The sequence below is a fragment of the Danaus plexippus genome, chromosome 24, assembly GCF_018135715.1.
Source record: "Danaus plexippus chromosome 24, MEX_DaPlex, whole genome shotgun sequence".
Lineage (NCBI taxonomy): Eukaryota > Metazoa > Arthropoda > Insecta > Lepidoptera > Nymphalidae > Danaus > Danaus plexippus.
In genome coordinates this window covers 4,116,636-4,135,561 of record NC_083552.1, presented here as the reverse complement: position 1 = coordinate 4,135,561, position 18,926 = coordinate 4,116,636, and the positions used below count along the sequence as shown (strand labels likewise).

The following is an 18,926-nucleotide window of genomic DNA, read 5'->3' as shown; positions in this document are numbered from 1 at the left end:
TATATTCTAAGAGAATGATAAAAAAAGTATTAATTTGAATTTATTAATGTTTTTTTTTGCAAAATTAAATCTTGTGTATTATAACTTAAGCATAGATGTAGTTTGGTACTTAAATGTTTTATTATTTACATAATAATTAGAAAATTTGTGCTGTAAAATTGTGACATACCTATATAATATACAATAGCGTACTCTCCGCGTATAAGTTATAAAATATTCAGAAAGTACGTCGGGGAGTCGGTGTAATGTAGTTCTAAAAAAATTTACGATGACATGACAAGTTATTTGATGTCTTATAGAATTTTCCATCAAACAAATTAGCTGCCGTATTTTCCCTAATTATATTTTTATTTGTTAAACTATTAAGCGGTGATTAATATTTAAACAATTTCTTGCAAACTCTTCGTCAGTCCAACGTTAGACACGAAGCCTGCATCATGAAAACTATTGTGAGTATAAATAGGAAATAAGAATTAAAGTTCTACTGAACTAACATATTATTATTATTTTTAACTGTTATTTTATATATTATTATTGACAATTTAAAAGAAAATTTCAATGTAGAGAATTTTAAATATAATAAAAATGATTTTGATTTTTTAAAGCGTTCATCAAAGGCTCGTAAACTTTTTTTCATCATTATTGAAAGAATAAGAAAGTAAAAATATATACATGTTTTTATTTTATCAAAATGTTTAATATAAATATTTTTTAGGTACTCTTTGTCTTCCTCTTCATGGCATGTATCAATGCCAAACCGTATTTGGGCTACAGCTTAGGTAATAGTGTTGGTCTGGGCTATGGAAGCGGTTTGGGTTACGGTAGCGGATTAGGCTATGGCAGCGGAATGGGCTATGGCAGAGGTTTAGGCTATGGCAGCGGAATGGGCTACGGTAGCGGGCTAGGCTACGGTAGCGGGCTAGGCTACGGCATCGGGTCCGGAATGGGATATGGCGATGGATTCTTTTCAGATATGTGGATATAATAACCGTTTGTATGTTACGGAATTATAATTTACCAATGTTCATAATTTTAATTAATAAAATAATGTTTAATTACATGTATATTTTCTTAACAAATATAATGTTATTCCACTGCTTTCAATATAGTTAATACTGAAAGAAATTTCGGAAAAAGGAAAAACTGATTTTTAACAACAATGAACATAACTATCAAGGTTTCCCTAAAAATGACAAAATCAATGGCATTTATGGTGAATAGAAATTGGATATTTTACTTAGAATGTAAATATTATTACCAAAATATATCTTTTTTTTTTACTAAATTGCTATAAAGATCTCAAAAAATATTCAATAAAAGAGTTCTTTAGCAACCTGAAGAACTCCATTTTTCTATTTTAAATATTATCATATTACGTCAGTAAAAACAATTTAAACCTTTTCTTCTATGAAATGTAAGTAGGTAGCGAGAATGATAGTAAGAAATACTAATAGTAATGATATTTTTATATCGCGGTAACAATATAATATTATAAAAGATATAGTTAAATAATCGGAGTAATAAAAAAAAAAAAAATTAGAAAATATATAACAAAACTAGGTTTCACCCGCGACTCCGCCCGCGTGAATATCAGAGTTGCGCTCAGAGATAAATATATAAACTGTTTAAAAGCAATGCATTTAGTAAAATAGGTGTGTTGCAACCTATTCTTTTTAAATTACCTAATATTAACTGCAGCGCCATCTGCCAGGCTAATTGTTGAATTTAAACCATACGGGGCTTCACCTAAATGCATACAAAAAAAAATCATACAAATCGGTCCAGCCATTTAGGAGGAGTTCAGTGACATACACCTGTCCAGTAGAATTACAAACTAATAGATAAAAAGGCTATTATTTCGAGCACGATAAGATCTCCGGAATATCAAGATTCGCTTGGTTTAACAGTATATTACTTTTATTATTATTTTTTATAAAAATAAAAATAAAATCAATATACTATAATATGTTAAAATAAACAAAATTATACTTATTGGACTACTTCCTAATTTGTAGCACAATAACTCTGAGAATGACGAAATTTGCAACAATACCGATTCTCTTCACAAAAAGTATGTAAAATAACGGAAAATAATTTTATAGATGAAATATTAGATATTTCCCTAGTGCTTGCAGTCTTCCGAACAAGATGCAGCCTTTTTTTAAATAAACTAAGTTTTTTTAATTTGATATAAATTTCATCTCATATTTTGTACGTTATTGCTAGTAGAATATTTTTTTTATTACTACAATATTATATTCTCAGTAAGGGAAATGGGTATTGCAGGAAATTATTTTGCCAAACAATGTCGAGTTTGTTATTACAAAAAATTTATTACGAAACAAGATTTATTGTTTAGATGTCTGTTTGTAGTTCTTGTGCAGCATTTTCTACGTCGTTAGCATACTTGCTGGCACCATTTTCGTACTTATTGAATTCACCAGATTTATGGGCGCCCTGGTCGTAGGCCTGGTGACCACCAACATCGTGCTCGTCACTGTTATCAGCTTTTTCAACCTAAACAATCAAGTGTGAAAGAATTCATTTTTAAATTATGTTTCCTTTAAACTTAAAATTAAACAAATTAAAATTGAAAAAGTTATCATGAACAACGTACCTTTGTGACGCTGCTGTGGTGATGTCCGCGATCGTGGAATTCCTTTTCACCTCTGTTGCGGTAACCTTGACTATCATCACCACTAGCGCCTCTGTTATACTGATTTGCACCGGAACTTGACGCTCTTTCAGAATTTCTGGCGGCTTGTTGAGCTCCTAGACCAGCAATTCCTAAGCCACTGTTGCCAATTCTTCTACCTATGCCAGTAGCAATTCTTGCACCCTGTCCTATCGCCCTTGCACCTGCTCCAAATGCCCCTGCACCAGCTTCGATGGCCCCTGTTCCCAAAGATAGCGCTCCGGCTCCGAGATCTGCTGCAGCTTCCATACCAAGGTCAGCTCCAGTACCAAGGGCAGACCCTATCCGAGACCCTACATCGGCTCCGACTCTTGCAAGATTCCCCAAACCTTCTAAACCGAATAACGGTTGACTCTTAACTATGACTATACAACAAGCCATTGCCAGGAGCTAGAAAAATATTATATGTAATGGTTATAATTTTGACAAAGGTATAGTACATATTAAAAGAAAATATAAAAAAAATAATACTTACAGTGCACTTCATGTTGGCTGATTATTCTGTCCTTAGAGGGATTGAAACCGTACAAGAACTTGATATGGAATAATTCGCTACATCTAAGCCGACGTTTATATAGTCAAGTGTTATGAGACAAATGTATTACAATATTAGTTAATTTGATTTTCTAATGAGATACACAATTATTGCTAATTAAGTAAATGCAATCCTAAATATACTGACACTAAGAGATTCGTGGTATTTGTTTTTAATCCAGTTTATTACGTGAATAGTTTTAAAATTGTCTATATACCATTGAAGTTCTCCTATATATATGTATTTGAAGTTTTAGAATGGCTTTACTAATTTCATTGATCTATTTTTAATCTAAAAAAAATGTTGGGATATATTGAGTCGAAACTTAACACATTAAGAAATTTAACAACCTATACTATAAACTTTTAAATACATTTCCCAGACTTGAAATACTATAAATTATTTGACATTTGTCTGTCAGTTGTTCAGACAGACCGCATAACGTCGTCGTTGTTTATGAAGATCGAATAATCTAAATTCTAAAGTTACGTCTTGGAAATGATCGAAATCACGGACTGTTTCCTAATAATCCAAGATGGACCTCAAGAACGAATAATAATCCTTACTCTGGTGGGAATAATACATTTCGAATAGCAGTGTAACGACTGTCGGATCTTTAGTTAGGAATTAACTAATCTGTTTAAATATTTTGGTTTTGTTATAAATTCAACTACTTTGAATGGTCCAAGAAAGACGGGTGGGTTGTAAACTGCTGAAAGGATATCATAGACTTCAATAGAAAAAAATTTCAAACAGTTTAAGACACACCACCTCAATTGAGGTTTTCATCCGCTAAGATAACTATTTGGTACTCGAGGCATGTTCCACTTTGTAGGTCGTATGAAAACTACTGTAGAGAATAAATTTGAAACGACTAACTAAAGCTATAACAGTGACCATTCCTGTCAGTCTACATGAACTGTTGTAAGTAGGTTCAGATATACAAGCCCTTCACATATCATTGTTGGTGACTTTTCCATCATTTTTGACTTCCTTATGTTATCATCGAATACTTACGAGTATAACTACAATGGGCTGGCTAACGTCTCGTAATTTACAAGTGTTTTCTTGTTTATTCAAAACTATTTTATCACTTTACAAATTTGTTAGATACAAATTTTTGTTTAATTTTTGTTCGACTTCTTTGTTTACGAATATTATTTATATTCTAAGTGACTTGCTATGGCTGTTATTTTTATTTCTGAAACCTAGTTTGAGACAGAATAGTCATATGTGTATTGTTATTCGAGAAACCATTCAAAAATATTGCAATTTTAAATAATTTCCTAGGAGGATCCAAAATTTTTATGAAATAAGGTAGCATATAAGGATTAAACAATCTTTTTCAAATATTTAATGGATAGACCAAAAGACCTGCAAACATGTTACATTTAATTTGTCATCTGACATAAAAAATACATGAAAAGAAAGAGGAGAGAAGATTTTATATTTTAAAGATATTTTTTGTCATTGTAAACTAATATTTTGGGCTTAAAGAACATTTATTCCCATATCGCATGTTCCACTGACTTTAGGATTACAAAAAAGAACATATGTATAGTAAAATACAGGCAAAATCATATGTACCAATGACATAGAGATAAATTTTTACTGAAGTTACCAAAATTCTGATTCGAAAATATTTTTTAAAGTTTATTTTTAAATATTTGAAAGGACTTAACATACGTAAGTGCTATTATGAGGTAAACTATTATTTAACTGTGATCGCTCAAATTTAATTGTTTTAATTTCATATTTATTTACATATACGTATAATGTTATTTTTTTTAAATTGTGATTTGTGTATGATTATTTTTTCTAATAAATATGCAAGTTATATATTTAAAATATTATTATTCTTCTCATTATGAATGCTACCATTGTTAAAATCCAGTCACGAAACGATAACAATAAAAAAAAGTAGTTTTGAAATATCTTTTCAAAAAATTAAAACACATTTAGAATTTGGCATACGAATATTACGAACAATCATAGGCCACAGCACATCCTCTTACTGGGGTAATACACTTAACATGTAATAAGATCATAATGTGTGTCAGAAAATACTGGTTCTAATGATATATGTCACGTGTGTTTTCTTTTTAGTAAAAATGGTATTTGGCAAATTTTGTTGCACTGTAGCCGAAACCATCCACTTTTTCTTTCCACATTGACAAAAATGTCATAATACTTAAATTCTTAATGGAGCAATTTCGTATACAGTAGAAAATGACTTCGTTAATATTTCCAATTAAAATATACAGATACTGCAAATCAATTTATTAAAAATCAAGTGTTATTATTTAAAAGCCTGTTTCCACTTCCCGTTGAGCAGCGCTTGCCAAGTCATTTGCGGCATGGCGAGCTCCATTTTCGTATTGATCGAATCCACCAGATTTATGTGCACCCTCGTCGTAAGCCTGGTGACCACCAACATCGTGGTCTTCGCTGCTCTCAGCGTTTTCAACCTGTGTCAAAGTATTCCAAATTAATTATTCTCTAATTTTTACTCATGTATAATTAAATTCTCCACGCTCATTATAGACCATATAATTTATGTCAATAGCATACCTTGCTTACGCTGCCGTGGTGATGTCCGCGATCGTGGAATTCCTTTTCACCTCTGTTGCGGTAACCTTGACTATCATCACCACTAGCGCCTCTGTTGTACTGATTTGCACCGGAACTTGACGCTCTTTCAGAATTTCTGGCGGCTTGTTGAGCTCCTAGACCAGCAATTCCTAAGCCACTGTTGCCAATTCTTCTACCTAAGCCAGTAGCAATTCTTGCACCCTGTCCTATCGCTCTTGCACCAGCTCCAAATGCCCCTGCACCAGCTTCAATTGCCCCTGTTCCCAAAGATAGCGCTCCGGCTCCGAGATCTGCTGCAGCTTCCATACCAAGGTCAGCTCCAGTACCAAGGGCAGACCCTATCCGAGACCCTACATCGGCTCCGACTCTTGCAAGATTCCCCAAACCTTCTAAACCGAATAACGGTTGACTTCTAACTATTACTGCAAAACAAGCTACCGCCAGGAGCTAGAAAAAAAATGTGATTATCAACATTTGTATAAAGTTAAAGTACATTTTATAAGAAAATATATAAATGAAATACTTACAATGGGTTTCATAGTGGGAAATTGTTTGTCCTATAGAGTTGTTAGAACGGTACGATGATAGGACCTGGAATGATTTGATACACCCAAAACGACGCTTATATAGTCCAATTTTATGAGACAAATGTATTTCAATATTAGTTAAATTAATGTTCTAATGAGCTTCTCAATTATTGCTAATTAAGGCAATGTTGTACCTGTAATGTAAGTATTGTCTTTTCTTCATTGTAAGGTAATATTTTCAAGACGGGGCTGCGTTTGGTCTTGATAGTTTTTATTCACTTGCCTTTGATTTTAAGCGATGAAGAATTTTTGTATGCTAATAAGAATTGGCAGAGTAGCAGTGGGCAAACTGAATGTTTTGCGACTATCATCCTCCATAAGAATATATAATATTAGGGGAATCGTTAGTGTTTCCCAAAGCTCCCAAATGATAAACGGAACACAACCTATTAAGAAAGCCAAGTTTCGTATGATTATTATTAAAATAGACATCATTTAAATTAAAGTTCCCACGACATGTTTCGATGACACGATGGTGGTGATGTTTCTATATGGAGGGCTAATTGAAAATACAATTTTGTCGGCAGACTTTTTCGCCTTATTGGTGAAATATTCTGAATACTTTTATGCCGCATTGTCAGATTACTTCCAACCTTTTTGTGAATACTAGTATGAGATAGAAAATGATTCTTAAGTTTGTACCGTTATTCATTCTTCAAAACACCAATTTATTATAAATTTTTAAGAATAGTTTGAGATAAATGTTCCCTTAATGTTGACCTTCTGAATTATCTAACATCAAATGTCAGTAATTTACATATATATGTTAGAGATAGTAACTGATATAAAGTCATTCGTTTTATTAATTGGAAACATGTAAAGCCTCCTTGGATGCTTTAACTTCAATGGTTTTGTTATCTATCGACGTCACTATAACTGTCAGTAGTGCATTCGTGACTGTGTGGCCACTGATTGTTTAAAAAGAAATTCAACATGTCGGACTCTGACGACGAACATGTGATTTTACATCGCTCTCATTCTGAAAAAGCAGCGGTGGGATAGCTTCTTAATTTATCCCACGTGTATACCGCTGTGAATGCTACTCAAGATCGAGAATACTTTACATCGGGCTACAATATTCAAGAAAATATGTTGGCGGATCCATCGACATAAAAAAAAGTGACGATCGCGGCGGCCCTCCATCCGAAATATCGGCAACATTTTTTTAAATATGATGGCTGGCTTAAAAAATCCTCTACAAACATCGCGGATGGGATAAAACTGATAGGACGTGCTAAGAAATAGGCTGCACGTTCATATCCTCTCTGTGAGACATAGGAAGAGCTGAAGGTGCGTCTCGTTCGATTTGCATCGTTATATGGTGCAGTACAAGAGTGACCAGGCGGTAACATATATCGATTATTCAACCAACAAGATGGCGCTAATTTACCAGCTGGATACTGCTGTAGTGAGTCCAACAAAATCGAAGTAGTGATTTCCGCCATCACGGGCGTTCAGTCAGAAGACAACTGATGTAGAAAGCAGATATCACAGCTATGAGCTGGAAACCCTTGCGGTATTTAAAGCATTAAAAAATTTTCGATATTACGTCCTCGCTAGGAAATATAAAGTCATTACCAACTGCAAGGCTTTAACGGCATCATGTCATAAGTGTGAACTTTTACCTGGTATATACAGGCGGTTTGCGTACATGCAAACTTTTGATTCGGAAAAGGTGAAAGAATCCCACATGTAGGTTATGAGATCTGAGACTTTCGCGAATGTTCATTTAAATTAAATTAATATTATTCGGGTGACTACGCTTATTTTAAAAAAGGCGTACTTGAAAAATATTGGTATATGTATATATATAAATGTTATGTTTGTTTGTGTATGCTTCAAGAACTCAAAATGTTGTCCACTTATTCAGCTAAATTTTGACATGATATGCAACACGCTCCAAGGAGTGTTTTTATCTATTTTTCACAATACTAACAAACCCTTAAGTGCGCCATTAACCAGCCAAAATTCTGCAACCTTACACGACTAGCAGTTAAAAACTAATGAACAACATAGTGGAAGCAACGCTTTAAATGGAGTTTTGCAAAGCTGAAGATGTCCTCATTCTTCGAATTGCCATGATCCCGACCGATACACTATTTCAATATAAAAGATTGCAATTCCCAATTCGATTGGTGTTCGCAGTTACAATTAACCAAGTTCAAGGTCAATCTTTAGAAACGTGTGGTTTAGATTTGGATGTGGATTTTACATGGACAATTGTATGTCTCATGTTCCTGTTTTGGAAAACTAGATAGCCTCTGTATCTTCACAAACAACGGGAAAACAAAAAAATACTCTGTACCCATAGGTATTGGAAAAATGCAACCACAGGCACTTGGCAGGGCACTGCTAGTACTTATATGTATATATATTCTATACACTATTTACGGAGTCATCAAATGTTAAGCTGGAGGTGGCGCAAAAAAGAAATAGACCATAAGCTAAGTTTGCTTACCCGAACAGAACCGCAGAAATAACATATAACTCAAAAATTTTAAATAGATTGCTAAGAAACTAGTCATTAATATTTGACATACATCAACGTTCAGTTAATAATTATTTTATCCCTTCAGTCCGTGAATTTACTGCGGGGATAAGCCTCTATATTTTTATTTCGTTTGAAGTCTCATGACTAATGATTAATGTCGCGGCTCATTTATTATCATATCTACTCCTAACTTAATTCTTAAGTATGCAAAGGAAGCAGATATTTTGTAAAGATTCTCAAAAAAGAAAACAAATATATATTGCAAAACAATTTATTACATAACAAGATTTTTGGTTTAGAATTTAGATATCATCCTCCACTTCCTGTTGTGCAGCTCTTGCCACATCATTTACGGCTTTGCTAGCACCGCTTCCGTATTTATTGAATTCACCAGATTTATGGGCGCCCTGATCGTAAGCCTGGTGACCACCAACATCGTGCTCGTCACTGTTATCAGCTTTTTCAACCTAAACAATCAAGTGTGAAAGAATTCATTTTAAAATTATGTTTCCTTTTTCCTTAGTTGTTTCCTTTAAATTAAACGAATTAAAATAGAAAAAGTTATCATGAATAGCATACCTTGCTTACGCTGCTGTGGTGATGTCCGCGATCGTGGAATTCCTTTTCACCTCTGTTGCGGTAACCTTGACTATCAGCACCACTAGCGCCTCTGTTGTACTGATTTGCATCGGAACTTGACGCTCTTTCAGAATTTCTGGCGGCTTGTTGAGCTCCTAGACCAGCAATTCCTAAGCCACTGTTGCCAATTCTTCTACCTATGCCAGTAGCAATTCTTGCACCCTGTCCTATCGCCCTTGCACCAGCTCCAAATGCCCCTGCACCAGCTTCGATTGCCCCTGTTCCCAAAGATAGCGCTCCGGCTCCGAGATCTGCTGCAGCTTCCATACCAAGGTCAGCTCCAGTACCAAGGGCAGACCCTATCCGAGACCCTACATCGGCTCCGACTCTTGCAAGATTCCCCAAACCTTCTAAACCGAATAACGGTTGACTTCTAACTATTACTGCAAAACAAGCTACCGCCAGGAGCTAGAAAAATTTAATATAATTGTTAAAATTTGTATAAAGATAAAGTACATCTTTAAAGATAAGAAATGAATGAAATACTTACAATGGACTTCATGCTGACAAATAGTGCTATTACTTATAGAGTATGAAAGCAGTTCAAAGACTGAACTTGGAATGATGCAAGGCATCCAAACAGCCGCTTATATAGCTCAGTGATGTGAGACAAATGTATTTCAATATTAGTTAAATGAAGGTTCAAATGAGTTGCTCAATTATTATTAATAATCAAGTAAAATGGTTCTCCAATAATAGTTTATAATTGAAGATCTGCTGTTGTCTATTAGCTATTTTTATTAACAAACCTTAATTATCTAATGTGTCAAGACGACATAGCAAGTTTTTCTTTGACATTACACTTGGTGTAAAAAAAATATTTAAATCATTCTCTTTCATTTCAATTTTGACTTTGTTAAAATAAAAAGTTTGTTGCTAAAAATTGAAGAAAAGCTTTAACTTGTCTTATTAATATATCAATAATGTTGCACTTCGTCAATTCGGATGTGTTTTGTCATTTAGGTTTTTGATCGAGTACCCGTAGAACCCGAAGATAAATGGTTTTATTACTGTATCTGTAATGATCGGAACAGTGGAATCAAGCTTTGATACTTTACTAATAATTTTTATTTCTGTTTAATATATTTTGAAAAATTCTTTTGTGACTATAAGTTAAGTTACAAATCATTGTTATTAAATTGATTATTTAATTGCATTGCTAGTGCGAACGGGAAAAAAAATTAGAAAATTAAAAATTTTCGCTTTAGTCTATCTATAAGACTAGCTGACCAACAATTTGGCTCATCTTCTCCTGATCGTGGTTACACTAGTATCAAAATATGTTGCCAAGCAAAATGTGATATAATTAAAGGGCTTAAATACATAATAACTTCAAGAGGTATATAAATGTTCAATAGTCAAAATCTTAGAAATTATTTTGGTCTAAGACGTCTCCTGGAGTTGGTTAGTATTTTTTCCCATTATGCTGATCTTCGAACTCAACTTTCATCCTACAAACAGTTATATTTTGAGTCATATTAAATTCTTTGTTAGAATTTTTCTTAAAGCGACATATGTAATTATGTTATTGGTTATAATTAGTAAACACCAGGTTTTTTTATAACAAATTTAATTTATTAAGAAACTTATAGACGTTTCACACCACGTGCCGTGCTGCATTATAAATGTGATTTGCATAATTCCGTGCACCTCTGCCTTGACTATGATAGCCATTACGCTTCAAAGCTCCTTCGTTATATTCCTGACTATCGTCAATGTCCTGTTCATCATTGGACGAAGAACTTTCGATCTGATCACAAATTTCAGTTTGTTACGTCCCTTTATAAAATATTATTTGTCTTAAAAAAATATATATATTACCGACCTTGGTGATACTGGTGTGATGACGCCGATGTTTGTGGTAGTGTCGTTGATGACGTCTTGAAAGTTCACTACTCTCAGCACTGCCAGATCCAGCATTATATTCATTTGAACCGGAGTCAGCAGTTTCATGATAATTATTTGAGTCAGCTTTTGAACCAAGATCAAATAATCTTGGTCCGTCTATTGCTCCCTCACCTAATGATAATGCTTCGGTTCCAATATCAGCAATAGCATCAATACCATGCCCTAAAGCGGACCCTATTCTTGACCCTATTTCGGCTCCCAATCTTCCAAGACCAAAGAGCAGTTGAGACTTAACTATGACAGCGAAACCAGCAACTGTCAAGAACTAAAAAAAAACATGATAAGGATTAGATCGTGGATGAATAGAAAGAGATATCAACTCACAATGTACTTCATGATTAGGCCGAAGACTGTTTGGATGAGTCAAAACAACGAAACGGCTGTCATAAGAATAGTTCGTTACGATTAAATTAACGCTTATATAGTCATAACAAACAAATAGACATATCCATTAATCGCTACCAACAAAAATAATTAAGTTATATTTATCTGTGCCAATAAAATGTAATTAATTTTTTAACCTTATATCCCAAATTCAATAATATACTAATTACGTCTATGGTACTTGGCTGTTATATTTTGATAAAATTATTATATATTGATATGCTTAGAGTTTTTTAATTAATTCATAAACGATATGTTAATAAAGGGATTCTTATGATATTTTTAAGAAATGAAAAATATATCTTATTTTGTCTATTTTTATAACAATAATTGATACAATATTTAAAATATTAAAGCATATAATATAGGAACATAGATAAGATAATAAATGATTTATATCAAATTATTTATTATTTAAGAATTCATTTTATATAAAACAAAATAACAGCAATGCGAAACAGTGGAATAATATTTTTTAAGTAATGACGTCCTCAGTAATAATAATCACCGTATCCTGAGCCCAGATTGTTGTAACCGTAGCCCAGACGTGGCATGCCATAGCCATATCTCCTATAACCAAGCCCCAAACCAAGGCCCCTGCCGATTCCGAGTCGACTACCAATGCCGTATAAGCCTCCGTACAAACCATACGGCTGGGCGTCTAGATAAGCGACGCATAGTACGAGAGCTAAGAAAACCTAATAAATAAAAGATATTAAATAATCCTATTTATATAGAATTGAATTGTTTTTGCTGAGCATTTACTTGTAACTTCCTTGCATTTTTTTATATATATATATATATAAATTATATTTAAGATTCTTACTTACAATGATCCTCATATTGGTAGCGTTTTACGGTTATTATAAAATAAAAAATGCTCAATCTTCGTTTATATTCCGATTTTTATCTCAATAATTAATTGTGTTAATAGTTTTAAGAGTTAACAACTGACGGAAGAATTTGAAATGTCCTCAGCGAAGATTTGAGGATAACTAGATTCTTGGAACTTAATCTCGTAATAGATTCAGAAGTGCATTTTTTTTTATCTGTATGTACCTTTGTTATGAGGTTCTATGGTTGAGGGCATTACTTTAGCAGCATATGCTACGGGTTTTATATAACTAAATTATATACTAAAGTATTTTATATAAATAAAGTGGACCCGACAGACGTTATGTCATGCCTAAGGTGACATTTCGACCGGTGAGCTGAGTAAGGGTTATCATACATTTTAATGCTGACCATGGCTTGATTCTGACGAAGGTATTAATTGAGATCGATACTTATTAATGTAAAATAATAAAACTTTACGTTACATTTATATGAATTTTCTTTTTTATATAATATGGCCTTCATCCGTGCAAAGACGTGCACAGTAAGTATATTCTGCCAGTGTCGTGTACAATGGAGGAGACGCGATCCGGGACTGACTTTTGAATGAAATAAAATTTAACAGTCTCGACTGAAGTCACAATTAGGAACTACAGATGTTGTTACATTAGTATGAATTTTGAAAACGATGTTGATGTACGATCTGTCTGAACAATTGACAGACGAGTGTCAAATGTACCAGTTATTTGAAAGATGCAAAGGGCATATAAAAAGTTTACAATAAAAAAAAAGCCATTATTCCATTCGGCAAACTCCTCCGTGCCTTTTCCACTCTGTACTGAAGATTATAATTAATCCAACAAATAAAAACGTTGACATTGACAAAATATTCCACGATTCCAGTGCGAATGAAGCCTTAGCATTAAAAAGTTTATAATGAAAACACTTAATTTGGCTTAAGTTTGTAAGCAATTTTCTTGTTGTTTTTTTTTTCTTCAAGACAGAGTTTTGTACGGAATACTTACTAGAAAACATTAAGTAAAATATGAATGAAAGTTACAAATGGTGTGACCAAATGAATAACTGAAAAACCTTCTGTGTTAAGTTTGGCAACGGACACCCGTGGTATACTAACAGATATCTGCCGAACTAGAATGTAAATTTTTTATAGTAGATAATAAACAGAGCAGCATACATTGTGATTTGATTAGTTTTATATAGATGGAGAAATATAAACATTTCTATATTTTAAAAATTTTATACATTTCTTTTTTGACACGAAAAGAGATATTTCGAACTCCGTTTTTAAAAATTTTATTCTCTGCTTTTATGCATCGGTCTCTGAGAATGCTGAATAAAATGCGAGGACATTTTTGTTTTGTGTTGTGCCAAATATTTCGTTATAAAATATATTACGTAATAATAATTAAATATTTTGATATTTTGAACAATGATGTATTGAAAAGAATTTTCGTAGGAAATATTTTATAGTGCATGTTATAAATTTTGTGTTTTTTTTTTGTTGTATTCTAAATATTACAAATAATGAAAGACAGGTACCTAGGTATGTATTGCTATCCGAATAATATTAGTATTGTTTTATAATTGACCAACAGATTTATAAATAAAAATATACACAGACATATATATATATATATATTAATGGGTAATAGTAATATTATATTCAATGCTTTATGGATATTGTTATGTTTTGACTACATGTATCAAAATTAGTTTTTTTTTATATATATACGGGTAAAATGTTCCACAAAATTACAGTTCAAATGATTTATTATTCCAGTAACATCACGGAATTTAATCCAGACGATGCAAGTTTGATATAATTTAAATAAATTATATTAGCATATATTTTTTGTGTTTTCTAATTTAAAAATGATTCCGTGATCAAAAGGTTCCCTTTCCTGGGCGTTAATTACAGTCCCCATGAACTCGGCAGAAAACATCACAAAATGAAGGGAAGTTTGACGAAATAGCGCTCAAAAATTTTATATTCGTTTTTCTTATATTGCGTTCGGTGTTCGCCAAACGTATTTCTATTCTGCTCCTCTGTGTTTAAGTGTATTTTGCTTTGGCGTAAAAGAATCGAATGTGAGGATGGATTAATAATGGTTTATTTCTGTTTGTTAAATAAAATGGGATGCTTAAGCGAAAGTAATGAAGATTTAGGGCACATTAATGTAATTATTGTTGTGATGTAAGTATAACGCGTAACGGATTTTTTAAGGTTATCCGAATTGAATCCCAGTAATAAAAATGTTAGTTCGTGATGATGCATGTATCCATGGATGTTTGTTGCTCTTTCACGCAAAAACTGCTGGATGGATATTTATGTAACTTTACATTTATGTAGCTAAGACGTTAGGATAAGTCTTAGGCATATTCATCCCGGAATTCCATGCAGTTAGCTCAGGAACAATGCACGTGACACAGATTAATTATATACATTGTTTTAACACGCCCTATATATTTCTAACTGAGGGTAGTTCCGAAGTCCAATAGGACAAAGCCTCGGGCAAAAACTAGTTATTAAAAAAATTTAATGATCGTTTTCTCATATATTCTATAAAAAAATCCTGTTCTAGTTTCTGCTTCTAAATAACATTTTTTATAATAATTGTATTCTAAACAAATAGTTAATGATGAACCCTAAATAAATTGCAGTGATTCATTGTAATGATAGTTTCTTCCGTCTTATAATTACTAACCCACACGGACCACAGATGGATAGCCAATCTCAAGTAATTGTTTTGTAAGTCGCAGTAGTATTAAGTAAATGTTGTGAGTTTTCCTCTCAGCTGGTATGACAGCAGAAAAGAAAGCGCTGGACCACATCCCGCTTCTATTGTGTTCACTTAAGCAAATGTAGAAAACGCTTAATTTACTCGTGTAAATTAAAATATAATTCCATTTTATTATAATACAATGTATGCCTTTTTTATTGACTTATATTTTGATTCAACAAATATATGTATGGTAATAAAACTAATATTTTCGGATTTACTACGCGTTTGTTTTATTTTGCACTACATGCTTCCGACGTTTCGAATACTCAGAAATGAAATATTTTTGAAGTATTATGTATTTCGTATATATATATCTTTTAATAACCGTCACGGCTAAGTACAAACTAGATTGTCAAAGTTTAAAAATCCAATAACAGAGTAGTTTTGTTGGGAATCGTTATAAAATTCAATTCGTTGTTTCAAAGTAACTTTATCACATATACTGGGTTATTTATTTAAAAGTTTTCATATATATATGTAAAGAATAAATATTAAGGGTATAAATAAAGGAATAAATATTAAGGTTGATAAAAAGGGTTATTATATTAGATTCGTTTATTGTGTTTATTGAATTTTATATACCAGTAAACAGGTTTTTTTGTGATGGCAATTTCGCTGTGATTTGTTTTTTTTTTTTTTTGTAAATAATTTATATATTATTTTGTTTCAGGTATGTTATATGACTAAATGAGGACCTGGGTGAATTTGTTTTCATTTTTGCCCCGCACTTATTTTGGCGTAACTTGAGATACAATTGGTCTTAAAGTAAGTCTCATTTTTCCAAAGAAATTAAAACTGGCACAATAATGTAAAAAATGTACGTACATTTCTAAAACATCGTATTTGTAAACTAAGTAATATTAAAGTTAATATCCCGAGGTAATTTCTTGAAAAATAAACCCAAGAAGTAATAACCATAAGTTTCGAGGTTCTATCGAGGTAAAGAGAACGAGCTACTTGGATTAAAGAGGTTGTATAGGTATTATACAAGCTGTATGGAATGAATCCTTTGAAGATGAAACAGCTACTAGAAACTGTTCTTGATTTTACAATTTTTTAAATAAATTTGATTGGATATGCATTAAAATGAAAAAAATATTTTCATATATATATATATATATATACAGTTAGTGTTATTTTATGACATTTGTAAATACTTGAATGGCTGAATGTCCGTTGATTTGAGTTCAAAATTTAATATAGTACAACATGGCAATATAAAGTTTATTATTCTATAAATATTTCCAAATATAAAGTGATGGTAAAATGGCAATCCATTCAAACGTAACAAGCTGCAATTAAATTATACTTTAAAAAATAAATGTTTGTTTCTAAAGCGTTGTGTTTTTGTAAATTTTTTTCAAACAACGTTAATATAAAATAGTGTTTTTTTATTAACGTTACGGTAGGTTTTGTTTATGATAGGCATGCGACGTCGCGAGTGGTGCCTACTTAACGAAAACATTAAAACCTCATTAAAAGCTAATAATATAATGTTATTAATATTGTTATTTAAAGACATCACTAATAGACATGTCACAAATTATCAATTAGACGTTTCATTTCGTTTTCTATCATAATTTAATACTAAAATGTACCTTAGTATTATTCATCTCCGTACTGTTTTTAATCTATACCGTTTGGTACTTCTGGTCACTTAAAATTGTGGTCAGCGATTCAGAGATTAATCTGAAAGAAGGAATAGAAAAAAAAATATATATATATATATCATTCAGTATACGTATTTAATTTCTTGGTTAGGCAGAGCATAATATGTTATCATAAATAAAATAGTTCATATATATATTTACAGTACTTTATATGTTTATGATGATGATGATGATGACTTTATAAGTTTATACAGAGCAAAATTCTGAAACTACCCTGAAGTGTACATACGCCTTTATGTAAATAGATGATGTTTTTGAATAGATTTAGTTCTAAAATATATAAATATAAAAACATCGAAGGTACAATACAATGTAGTGCTCCTTTCTAGGGCAAATCATCTTCAGTCTAGTTACAGCCATCAGCTCTTATCAAATAGTTTCCGTTGTTATCAGAGCACGTCTTATCTCAGTACGTACATTTACTCACACAACCTCCTTTGTATAAAGCTTACATATTTTCTTTGAACTTTGATATAAAATCATATTTTGGTAAAAATATTATGATACGTTATTACAAACAAAAATTTGTCTTTCATGTCATATAGGTATGAAGAGACTGAAATCAAGCGAATTATATATATTTTGATTTCTGTATACGAATAAATATATGACATTTGTATAAGCTATGAAATATAAGTGTAAGTGTCAGAGTAACTGACTGCAACGACTATATATATATATGATCATATGTAAATGTTTGAAAGAAAAATGAAGAAGAAAGAAAGAACTTAAAAATGATTTTCAATCCTCTTGAATTCTGCATTTATTTTTCTGTACATTTTTAGGATAATATTTTTTTTCCGATATCCTTTTACGATCTACATATAATTGATTCTTCAAATCTAATATCATTATTAAGTATTTTTTTTATAATTTTACATTAAACGAACACATCTTCAATTACTCCTATCTTATCCATATTAAGATGTTCCAAGATCTAACAATGTACATTTTATATACATTAATTTTTTTTCTGTAAATTTTTCGTCTAGCTGTCAAAGGTCGAGTCAAAACAAGCGGAAATCGATATGAGAGCGGTTATTTTAAATCATATTTTAATCAATGGTCTGAATATAGACGTAGTGAGTCAAAATATATACTTATTTGTTCCTATGGTGTAATTAATATTGGCCGCTGCGCGTGTCACTGAATGAGTCCAATAAATGAGAGCTGGGTCTTCCGACTTAATTAATATTTCATATTGTCATACAGTATATTGAAGATTATAGTGTGAGAACCGGAATTGTTTGAGCAATTCGTTTATTTTGATGTAATTGCTTCGTCATATTCGAAGAGAACAGTATGTGTTCTAAAATGAAAATTTAACGTGTATGATTCATACGGAATATTTAGAGTCTTTAAATAAAGATTCTGATAAAACACCGTATACCGCTTCTGTTCTATTTGTTGTGTTTTAGAATATTTAATGTTCTGAATTATGCTCGCAATAATGCACGTTGAAGTTATAAAGTAAATTGGATACCAGAAACCTCATCAATTTAATGAAAAACAAAAGAAAGGAAATACGGTAAAAGTTTAAACAAAAAGATCGTAACAAGATACCTGTTTAAACATCTCGCTCCTGCAGGGATCTAGTGTATCCGACGTTCGACGGAGTTGCTTTGCTATTTTCAGCAGGCGCTGTCGATAAAATACGATCCTGTGTTTACTAAAAAAAATAAAGCACACTCGTATCTTTATTTTGACTTAAACTTTTATTAAAACAGCACAATAGCAGTCGTTTCATTCTTACAAATTGTGTGTTATGTGGAGTGTTATGTCTAACA

General features: G+C 32.0%; 5 protein-coding genes across 5 annotated transcripts in view; 2 read left to right on the top strand and 3 right to left on the bottom strand.

Moving 5' to 3' along the window:
- LOC116776013 (calsyntenin-1) overlaps window positions 1-18,926 on the top strand; it is a 128,708-nt gene that overhangs the window by 59,419 nt on the left and 50,363 nt on the right. The window lies entirely within an intron of this gene.
- Window positions 305-1,060, top strand: LOC116775973 (glycine-rich protein-like). The gene is made up of 2 exons (XM_032669044.2): window positions 305-449; window positions 716-1,060. The coding sequence occupies exons 1-2, from the start codon at window positions 438-440 to the stop codon at window positions 983-985; spliced, it is 282 nt and encodes a 93-aa protein (XP_032524935.2). The 5' UTR covers window positions 305-437; the 3' UTR covers window positions 986-1,060.
- On the bottom strand, window positions 2,314-3,248 carry LOC116776014 (uncharacterized). Its single transcript, XM_032669102.2, has 3 exons — window positions 3,171-3,248; window positions 2,618-3,085; window positions 2,314-2,517 (listed from the first exon to the last, which is right to left on the bottom strand). Exons 1-3 carry the CDS (start codon window positions 3,180-3,182, stop codon window positions 2,356-2,358), a joined length of 642 nt encoding a protein of 213 aa, XP_032524993.2. The 5' UTR covers window positions 3,183-3,248; the 3' UTR covers window positions 2,314-2,355.
- On the bottom strand, window positions 5,534-6,423 carry LOC133319503 (uncharacterized). Its single transcript, XM_061524327.1, has 3 exons — window positions 6,350-6,423; window positions 5,802-6,269; window positions 5,534-5,698 (listed from the first exon to the last, which is right to left on the bottom strand). The coding sequence occupies exons 1-3, from the start codon at window positions 6,359-6,361 to the stop codon at window positions 5,534-5,536; spliced, it is 645 nt and encodes a 214-aa protein (XP_061380311.1). The 5' UTR covers window positions 6,362-6,423.
- Window positions 9,158-10,110, bottom strand: LOC133319505 (uncharacterized). Its single transcript, XM_061524338.1, has 3 exons — window positions 10,030-10,110; window positions 9,480-9,947; window positions 9,158-9,367 (listed from the first exon to the last, which is right to left on the bottom strand). The coding sequence occupies exons 1-3, from the start codon at window positions 10,039-10,041 to the stop codon at window positions 9,203-9,205; spliced, it is 645 nt and encodes a 214-aa protein (XP_061380322.1). The 5' UTR covers window positions 10,042-10,110; the 3' UTR covers window positions 9,158-9,202.

Coding starts and splice junctions, on each gene's coding strand:
- LOC116776014 (XM_032669102.2), bottom strand. Junction 2,518..2,617: donor ACCACAGCAGCGTCACAAAG/GTACGTTGTTCA, acceptor TTGATTGTTTAG/GTTGAAAAAGCTGATAACAG.
- LOC133319503 (XM_061524327.1), bottom strand. Junction 5,699..5,801: donor ACCACGGCAGCGTAAGCAAG/GTATGCTATTGA, acceptor ACTTTGACACAG/GTTGAAAACGCTGAGAGCAG.
- LOC133319505 (XM_061524338.1), bottom strand. Junction 9,368..9,479: donor ACCACAGCAGCGTAAGCAAG/GTATGCTATTCA, acceptor TTGATTGTTTAG/GTTGAAAAAGCTGATAACAG.